This window comes from Camellia sinensis, chromosome 5 (assembly GCF_055761805.1).
Source record: "Camellia sinensis isolate YWXY chromosome 5, ASM5576180v1, whole genome shotgun sequence".
NCBI lineage: Eukaryota > Viridiplantae > Streptophyta > Magnoliopsida > Ericales > Theaceae > Camellia > Camellia sinensis.
The window spans coordinates 187182501-187193269 of record NC_138965.1 but is presented as its reverse complement, the minus strand read 5'-3'; the positions used below and the strand labels follow the sequence as shown (position 1 = coordinate 187193269).

Genomic DNA, 10769 nt, shown 5'->3' with positions numbered 1-10769 from the left:
TGTCGGCTTGTAAAATCTCTTTATGGATTAAAACAAGTACTTAAGTAATGGCATGAAAATTTTGATTATGCTATGCTTACTAATGGGTTTAAGATAAATGAATATGACAAATGCGTCTATGTTAAAAACACTGACAAAGGTTATGTCATCGTTTTTCTTTATGTGGATGACATACTTATCATTGGAAGCAGTCAAAATATGATTAAATCAACTAAGCAAATACTGAACAAAAGATTTGATATGAAAGATATGGGGGTCGCAGATGTAATATTAGGAATGAAAATTACTAAAACATTTGGCGAATATACATTATCTCAATCAGATTATATTGAGAAAATTCTTGGTAAATTTATCAAGGATGATATGAATGTAGCTAGAACACTTGTAGACATTAGTCTTTATTTATCGAAAAATAAAGGTGATACGGTGTCTCAGTTAAAATACTCCCAAATCATTGGAAACCTAATGTACCTAATGAATTGTACTCGTCCTGATATAGCTTATGCTATCAATAAATTGAGTAGGTACACTAGTAATCCCGGAGAAGACCATTTGAAAGCGATCATTTAGGTTCTTAGATATCTAAGATTTACCCGTGATCATGGTTTGAACTTTACTCGATATCCTGCAGTACTAAAAGGTTATTGTGATGCCAATTGGATATGGGATACTAAAGATTCAAAATCCAATAGTGGATATGTCTTTACTCTGGAAGGTGCTGCTATTTCTTGGAAATCTACGAAACAAACATGCATCGCACGATCCACAATGGAATCTAAGTTCATTGCTTTAGACAAAGCAGGAGAAAAAGTAGAATGACTTCGTTATTTCTTAGAAGACATTCCAATGTGGCCAAAACCTAAGCCAGTTATTTGCATTCATTGTGATAGTCAATCTGCAGTAGGGAGGGCACAAAATCATATGTATAATGGTAAGTCACGACATATTTGTCGTCAACATAATACCTTAACGCAATTGCTCTCAAATAGAATAATCTGAAATCTAAAGAGAACATTGTGGATCCATTAACAAAAGGTTTGACAAAAGAGCAAGTGTATAGTTCATCAAAGGGGATGGGATTAAAGCCTATTACATAAGAGTCATCATAATGGTAACCCTACTTAAATGACTGGAGATTCTAAGAACTAAGTTCAAAGAGACAACTAAATTATGTGTAACTCACCAGAAATCACTAAGGGTTTTAAAATTCCCTACCTATTTCTATGGTGAGAGTAATATCTGCAACATATGTTGTATGCTGGGGTTTAAAGATAAGCTTTGCTTTTAATGATTACTTATATCTTGATTTAGGCATAAATCAAGACGAGTATAAGAGATACTCACAATAAGAATCACCTATAAGAGTGTCGAACTAGAGCCGGTTCTGTGAGAATGAAGAGGCTAAATTCTCTAGAAGCACTCATGAACAACCAGGAGCGTTCAAGGCCAAAATGAACACAACCTTAAGAACCACGATGTGTTAGAAGATATTTTGTGTGAAATCTATTGTCTAGGCTTACACAAACGGCTGAACAATTCAAAACATCGCGTCCACTAGTTAGCTAGTAAGTCCTATAGGTTATCACTTGGGAAAGTTCAAGGCCGAAAGCTACCTATCCTGATGCAAGATATTTTCAATTTATACTCTTTTGACAAATTCTGCATATTTTGCATTTCCGTTATCATCAAATTCCATTCATGTCGGGGATTGTTAGAAATGGTTTTGGAAAATATGATTTTTGCTTAACTTTGGTCTATTTTTTAGGTGAGACCTGTACGCCAAAATTGGCGGGTCTAAGTGGTAACGCGTTTTATGCCACATTGTGATTCACATGGTATATTTGGTTGTTCAAAACCATTATCAGGTGAATGGAAAATTGAAGCCAAAGTAAGCTCCATGGAAATGAAATTTTTGGTGAAAATTCCTTAAGGTTTAAATAAAGGCTTGTTCCACATTGGTTTAGTGGAAAGAATTTTATGGGTTTATAAGTGTGACAACCCTCACTACTGATTACTGCTAAACTGAGATTGATCATAATAAGTAATTGAATTGATTGAAATTCTGAGTTAATTGATTGAGTGTGTTAGTTTAAATGCATGTCTATCTGTTTGACTGTTAAATTATCTATTCATGTATTATGTTTAAATTGCAAATTGAAGGCCTTATCGGCGGCCGAATCTGAAATTGATTAATGCTTTATGCTAATTGGAATTTATGTGATTTTATGGTATATTTAATTGAAATTCGATTTGGTATGATTAAATTAGATTTAATAATGTTAAATCACATAAGTTAGATTTATTTATCCTTTTGCCACTTAGTGGCCTATCTTTACAAAACTTTGAGACTTGATTGTATATCATTTCATCAGCCATTTCCTTGTACCACAACCGACTAGAGAGAGAAAGATAGGAGAATTGAGTTCATCTAGGCATTTAACTTGGAGACTTGAAGATATTGAAGGTTATTTGCATGTTTGAGCTTCCATTCTTGTAATTGAGGAACCTAGGTAAGGAATTTATCCTTATAACTGTGAATTCAAGTTGTATTTTGCATGGTTCATGGTAGATAGGAGCCTAAGGTCTTAAATTGTTGAATTGAAGCTTAATTAATGCATGCATGTGCATATCATGAAGTTTGAGGTTGTTTTCATAGAAATTCTTGCATTCATGTCCACATTTTTGTTATAGTCCATGAACTCACCATGTTTTGAAGTTAAATCTTGCATTTGATCTTGTTTTAGAACATTGGAGTTTCAAGGAACCCATTGTCACGACCCAAACCCGCCCCTGTAGATTTAGCACCGTAACCGGCTAGTAACCCGTGGATTACCAAAGGCCTCTTAACAGATTAGCAAATAATAAGGGGCTGTGGAAGCAATAATACAAAATAGACAAGGTCCAATGAGCTATGATAACGTACATGGGACAGAATATTTCAAAACTTACTTATAGATATATAAACATGCCAGTCCAGGTACACAATATTTACAAAATATTTACAGAAGTGAACTTCCCAAGATTTGACTTTACAAACAGTTACAGAGACTAGCATGAAGACAAAAAAAGAGAAAAACAGCCAGGGCATTAGACTTCGATCGGAACCTCCTCGGGAGGCACAACAGTTGGCTGACAAAAACAGTACAAAAGGCCGTCAACTCTGGCCCTGGTCATGTGCCGGCTCACCTACATACATACTATAAACTGTGAGCGAAAGCCCAGTGAATAATAACAAAGTAAAGGGGTTATATGAATAATGTCCAGCACAAGTTAGAATCCAGCATTTAAATCAAAGCATAATCAGACTTCAAAACAGAAACAGATTCATATACATTTTCATATTCAGATTTTGCATAAGATCATACGTAGTACACCCATTAGCTATCAGATCAGATTGGTCCAGAGACCCACATACATAGTTAGTACTAACGACCATAAAGGTCCATATCTTGCACGCAAGTAGCCATGGTATTGTTACCCCCGGGCGAGGGCCACATGTAGATTGGTCACGGTATTGTTACCCCCGGGTGAGGGCCATGTAAACTAAGGGTGCCACAAATACTTTTTAGAAAATTAGACATTCATTCATCATTAGTAAGATAGCATTTCAGAAAACAGATTGTACCATACCAATCAGAAAATACTTAGGTTAAACATAACTTTACAGAGTTATTACTCACAGTGGGCTTGGAGACAGACAAACAGAGTAGATCGATCAGACAAGACGTAGCACGTGACCTACACGACACATGACAGATACACACTTGAAACACACATTCTAATTGTACAAAACTTATTTCATTGGCTCTTAATGTGTTTCTAATCTCTTATCCTCACTATAGAGTCTTAAACATGGCCTAGGAATACCTATGATGGAATGAGGATGCAAAGATACACTTTAAAACACTTTTCAGAATTTTCAGAAAATGGGGATCTCGCTCGAGCGGACATACAAACAAAGGATCTCCCCTCGAGCGTGAATTACTTCGCTCGAGCGGACTGTAAACTACAGTAAAAGTACTGGATGCAGAAAAATCACGCTCGATGGGCGCTCGATCCACGCTCGAGCGTAAGACACAAGTCCTCGCTCGAGCATGCATTCCTTCACTCGAGCGTACTGTAAACATGTGAAAAGTACTGGATACACGAATTTCACGCTCGAGCGTTACCTTCCACACTCGAGCGGGAGTTCATGTATTCAGAGTGTACGCTCGAGCGTAAAGTCCTACGCTCGAGCGTGGGTCCAAAATCTGGAATTTCCAAATTGAACCTCCAAGCTCAAAACCAACTTTTAAAGCATCAATTTCGATCCTCTTGGGCTAATTTTCTGGAAAACTCTTGTAAACTCATAGTATGATATGGTTTGAAGATCAATTTCCTAAATCAAAGCCCAAAGGTAGTTCAATTAAACACAATTTCAAATAAAACTTCAAGAACAAAACAAGAGCATACATGCAAGTGTTCATTTTAAATCCAATGCTCTAAAACATGACCAAATGTAAGATTGAGCTCAAAATCATGATGAATTCATGGACTAAGGCTAGAATATGGGCTTGCATGCAAGAACTACCATGAAAACACTTCAAGATGCCAAGATATGAACATGCATGCATGAATTAAGCCTCAATTCAACACTTAAAACCAATTCTTGACTTTAAACTCTAATCTTCCATGAACCATGCAAGAATTAAACTTAAATGCACAATTGAAAGGAAAATCTCCTACCTTAAGTCTTGAATTCCAAGCCTAGAAGCTCAAATACGAAATCAACCTTCAATTTCTCCAAGTCTCCAAGTTAAGTTTGATGAACACAAGTCTATCCTCCTACTCTCTCTCTCTCAATCGGTTTTGGCTTCAAAGTGGCTGAGGAAATGTTGTATGATCAAGTGTAATAAGGCTTCAACATAGTCTTAGGTAGTGGCCTACTCAAGGGCAATTTCGTAAATAATTGGACTAATGTAATTTAACGTTATTTAATCTAATTTAATTGCTCTGAACCGAATTTTAATTAAACCTACCATAAAATTCTATAAATCCTAACTAGCACATAAATCAAGTCAATTTCTGATTCGGACGCCGATAAGGCTTTCAATTCGCAATTTAAAGTCAAAGGCATGAACATATCGTTTTATGGCAAATAGATAGAAATACATAAATAATGCAATACACATGCAAATAAATCTCAAATCCTTCCTAAATTACTGTTAAGCATAATTAATCATGAATTAGCATTAATCGGAGGTCGGGGTCATTACACCCATGCATGTGTTGAATTTGCATTGTTCTTCATGTTCTTGAAGTTTATTTGAAAATTGTGTTTAATTGAACTATATTTGGGCTTTGATTTCTTAAATTGATTTTTGAAACATGTCATATTATGAGTTTACAAATGTTTTCCAAAAAATTAGCCCAAAAGGATCGAATTTGATGCATTAAAGTTGAGTTTTGAGCTTGAGGTTCAAATCTGAAAATTCCAGATTTTGGACTCACACTCGAGCGAGAAACTCCACGCTCGAGCGTACGCCTTGTGTTCATGCAGTCCGCTCGAGCGAGGAAAGTGGCGCTCGAGCGTGAAATGCGTGTGTCCAGTACTTTGCATGTGTTTACAGTCCGCTCGAGCGAGAGAGTTCACACTCGAGCGAGGATTTGTGTCTCACGCTCGAGCGTGGATCGACCGCCCGTCGAGTGTGATTTTTGTGCATCCAGTATTTTTACTGTAGCTTACAGTCCGCTCGAGCGACGGAAGTTACGCTAGAGCGGAGCTCCTTTGTCTGCATGTCCGCTCGAGCGTAGAAAGTCATGCTCGAGCGAGACCCCTGTTTTCTGAAAATTTTGAAAAGTGTTTAAAAGTGCATCCTTGTATCTTCATTCCATCCTAGGCATTCTTAGGCCTAGTTTAAGACATCTTAATGAGGATATTGATGTAGAACCACACCGAGGCAAATTAGGGATTAAGTTATTATTTCCCAACTATGTAGCTTAGTGTGTATTCGTTCTATAACTGTGGAGTTGGCATCCGAGAACGTTCTAGCCGCTTATAGCCCAGTGCTCTGTGAGTAATTATGTTATAAAGATATGTTCAATTGAGATTATTTTCTGAATAAATGGCTGTACTGCTTTATGAAATGGCACTGTTTACTGAATGAATGTTTGTCCTATTTGTGAACTATATTCGTGGCATCCATAGCAATTTACTGTTACTACTACTGTTACAGAGATCTCTGTCGATTCTCGTGTTTGGAACCACTACTGTTTGCTGATGTGATGGCCATCATTGATTGCTCGGTCTGTTAAGACCTACTGTACTGTTTTGCTATTGGATATACCACATATGACTATTATAGTTTCTGAATGACCGTTATGGCATGAATTATGAGCCACAAACTGAATGACTGATATACTGATAAATGACTGATTTCAATACTGAAAGGACATTCATTCTTAACCTCTTTACGCATATGTTATTCACTGGGCTTTAGCTTACTGTTTATATATATATGCAGGTGTTCAGGCACCGGACCGGAGTTAGGAGCGTCGGATTAGCTCTTGTTTTGCCAAGCCAACCAACGTGCCTCACTGAGAGGTTCCAAGTCCTTCAAGCTAGGGCCTCTTGGGATGTTTTAGATTTCCCCCTTTCAGTTTCTATTTGTATAGACTGTTACCGCACTGTTATGGTAGGGATTTGGTCCCTAACCTGAATGCCTATAAACGATGTATGTTTATATTGTTTTTGTCCTGAATGTGTATATGTTTAAAAAGTCTTTTCATACAGACTGTCACAGCTCATTAGACATCTTTTATTACTGTTTTGGCTTCCGCCAGCCCATGTACTCTGTATTACTGTTTTACTGTTAAGCAGGCCTTCGGTAATCTCGGATTACTAGCCGGTTACAGTGCTAAACCCATAGAGGCAGGTTTGGGTCGTGACAATAAGGTATGAGTTTGTAACTTGGGGAGGGCCCTAAGGGGCACCCCAAGTTTGTAGAAGAGAGATGTTATGAGCAAATTGGGTAAGACCCATTGGACCTAAAAATAAACACACGTGCATATCGTCACCGCAGCCGCCCGTCCAGTCGGTCGGGTGGCGCGGGCTGGGTTGGGCTTGGGCTTGGGCGCGGGTGCGTGGTGTGAGGTTAGATTGGACTTGTCCGGCCCAATACTTATATTTTTGGGCAAAAAATATTTGAATTTATTTTTTATTTTTTGGAAAATAAATTCTAACCGTTTGAATTTAAATTTCAGTTGGAAAATTCAAATTCAATTTTTGCACCTCTCATGGTTTCTGTACAAACAAATCTAAAATTCTGTACAGATTCAAAACTGTTCAAAATACAGTTTTTTATCTGTTCAAATTCAAAAATAAAAACAGTTTAATATATGTTTAAAATTCAAACCAAACAGGTACTATATCTGTTGAATTCAAATTAAAAAGTCACTATTACACCTATAAATAGACAAGTATTTCATTTGGATTTTCACTCTAATTTTCATCCAAAAATTCTGCAATTACTCTCTGCATTTTGCTGCATTATTTTCTTGTGAGGAAGTGTATAAACACAAAGTGTGTTCGTTGTACGAACAATTTGTAGTGCTCTGCTATTGTTTGTTGTTGATCATTTTAGCTTGGGAGATAGACGTCCACATTATGAAAGCACCGTGGAGAGGATGAATCTGTCTTAAGGATACACTGTTAAACACTGGACTTGATCAGAAAATTTGTTCAAGAAATTAATTTGGTAAGTTATTAATTTACTTTTTGTTTCATTATTTTTCTACTTCAGATTTTAATTTTATTTTTGTAACAAAATAAAAATCTGTTTTATTTATTTTATTTTATTTTCTAGTTTGATTTTTGTAATCAAACAATCTCTCTTATTTCCTTTATTTCTTCTGTATTCCGTTTATTGTTACGTACATAAACAAAATTGATTTTTAAAATACAATGAAAATTGTCTAACACCTTTCTCCAAAATGATAGTTAAGTCTTCGTATACTCTCCATAATTTAGTTCATTTTGTGCAACTTCTTTAGTATCCCAAATAAATCATTCTACAATGTCAATGAAGAGCAAAATAGTTTTTTGGCTTTTTTGAAAATTAATTTTTTTAATTTTTCATATTTTTTGTTTTTAATAATTTTTTTAATATTTTACTATTTTTTAACCTTTTACATATACCTAATTTAGATATATTTAAAAAGTATAATATTTGTAAAAAAAAATTTAAACCACTCACTAAATACAAAAATATTTTTAAACTATAAAAATTCAATACATTTTCGTATTGTTATGTATTTATTAATTTTAATATATTTTTTACAAATATTTTACTTTTTAAATGTATTTAAAAAGTTTTTAAAAAATCACTAAAAATAAAAAAATGTGAAACATAAAAATTTTTAAAAAACCAAACAAATGAATGGCTCCCTTCATCATTTTCACAAAACAAATAGAGCCCAGCCCACTCTAAAAGGGCAGCTGCCAAATTACAAAAGGAACACAAACAATCCTCCTCTAAAGAACCACAAAAATATTCATAAATCCAAAAATATCAATTATTTGCACGATAACCACCTATCAACACAGCATAGTATTCACTTGCTAGGGCCTATATATTTGTATAAGGGAACCAACAACATTTTAGTAATTCTTTACCTTCTTGAAAAAATTGTTAAAAAAAAATAATTTTTAAAAAAATTAGAATTAAAAATTATAATTAAAAATGAGTTTAGTCAAACCTCCCTAAATAATGGCTATCGATTTATCTCAAACATGAGTAGAAAGTTTAGGATAAAATTTTTCAGGCACGGACAACCTTAAAATCCATTAGCTAAATACTTGCAAATTCTTACCATACATTTGGAGAAATAGTAGGAGACATAAATATGCAATTGCAGTATTTATAGGATTCTTACTGAAAATATGAAAAACGATATCGTTTCAGACTCATTACAATCCAAACGACGTCATTTCAGCCAATATCCCGAACATCAAATCCGAAAAAGAAAGAAACAAAAAAATATAATCCCAATTGGTCCGTAACAGTCCAGTAATAACAAGAAAGTGGAGTGATAAAAAGAGTGAGAGTCATACAGACAAACCCTAGTCTCTCTCTCTCTTCTTTCTCTCTCTAGAAAACCATGGCGTCAAGGAGGCTGCTGTCCTCTCTCCTCCGATCGTCGGTCCATCGCTCACCTTCCAAATCTGCACTCAGAGCCCCCTCACCATGCCCCTCCCACCGCCCTTCCCCCAAGGGCTTCCTCCTTAACCGTGTCCTCGACTACGCCACCACCGCGGCAGCTCCGTCGCAGACGGCGGCGACACCACCTCCCCCGAAAACAGGCGGCCCCAGCGGAAAGATCACCGACGAGTTCACCGGTGCTGGCTCCATCGGGAAGGTCTGCCAGGTCATCGGAGCCGTCGTCGATGTGAGATTTGACGAGGGGTTGCCGCCGATCCTGACGGCTCTGGAGGTTCTGGACAACTCGATCCGGTTGGTTTTGGAGGTAGCGCAGCATTTGGGAGAGAACATGGTGAGGACCATAGCTATGGACGGTACTGAAGGACTTGTGAGAGGTCAGCGAGTGCTCAACACTGGTTCGCCAATCACTGTAAGTTAGCTTCTTTTTTTTCGATCTTGTGAAGCTTAATTGTTTCGATTTGATGTCATTTTTGAGAAATGTTGAAGATTTTAGTTGTGAGATCGAGTTGTTTTTAGGTTTGTGTGATATGTAATGAATCTCGTAAGCTGAAGGTGGAAATCTTAGTATTAGCCACAGATCTCAGTGATGTTTGTCTGTTTTAGTTTATTTTACGGTGAGATCTGTTGTTTTCATTGTTCTGGTTCTTGATTGGATTTATCGGATGTTTTCATAAGATAAATCCGTATGTATATAAATACGTAAATTTGTATTTCTATATTTTATATGCTGAATACTGTGAAAATTTTGAAATTATCAGGCATGGTTATCTAGAATTTTGGAAGAACTTTTCATTGGTTTTGGAAGCGAAGGCCTGTTTGGTTGTGTTTTTGTTTCCTTTGTTTTATTTTTTTGTGCTTTAGAAAACCAAAGCAATGAAAAAAAATCGAAAACATGCATTGTTTTATATCGTTTCATTGTTGTGCAAAAACAGGTTTTGAAAATTTGGAACAGAATTTTTAATGTTTTCTAAAGAGGGTTGTTTTTGGGAAAATTTTCATGGAAACAATTTTCTGAAATTGTTCGTCAAAAAAGCCTTCTGTGTTTTCTGAGAAATGAAAACAAATAACAAAAAATAAAAGCACAACCGAATAGAGCCTAATTTTCCCTCTTAAATATATACTAGTCTAAACTCAAGATGATTAACAATCACCACCCTGATCAACTTCAGGATTTTGAAGTGAATCCTATATGAATATTTTCTTTGGTCTGTTTCTATGGGTTTTGTAGGTGCTGATTTCACTATTGTCCGTTTCCTTTTTTTCTGTTTTTATGACTGATTACGGGCATATTATCTATTGATTTCGCTTCATAAAATTCGAACATTTTCCAGATCAAGCATCTAGATGGGGCTCCTCTCTCTATGCTTGATTATCTTAGGTTTTACATAATAGAGTGTACCATATCTTTAGGTTCATATTGTTTAGAATCCTTCATTTTTCTTCCTTTGAATGTCAAAATAGTCATGTCATGTTTGGAGCATGTTGTTGTCTTTGTGGCCCTTTTTGTTTATTCACATTGATAATTTTAGTTTCCCTTTTAACCATGGCAGGTACCTGTTGGTAGGGCGA

At 35.9% G+C, this 10769-nt stretch overlaps 1 protein-coding gene across 1 annotated transcript in view; it reads left to right on the top strand.

Annotated features, from left to right (window-relative positions):
• The first annotated feature begins 8785 nt into the window (after positions 1-8785).
• Positions 8786-10769, top strand: part of LOC114309845 (ATP synthase subunit beta, mitochondrial) — a 4930-nt gene continuing 2946 nt past the window's right edge. The window contains exons 1-2 of the mRNA XM_028255686.2: positions 8786-9609; positions 10751-10769. The exon at positions 10751-10769 is cut by the window's right edge and continues 57 nt beyond it. Coding sequence (XP_028111487.1) covers positions 9139-9609; positions 10751-10769 — 490 coding nt within the window. The 5' untranslated portion in view covers positions 8786-9138. The remainder of the gene's footprint in view (positions 9610-10750) is intronic.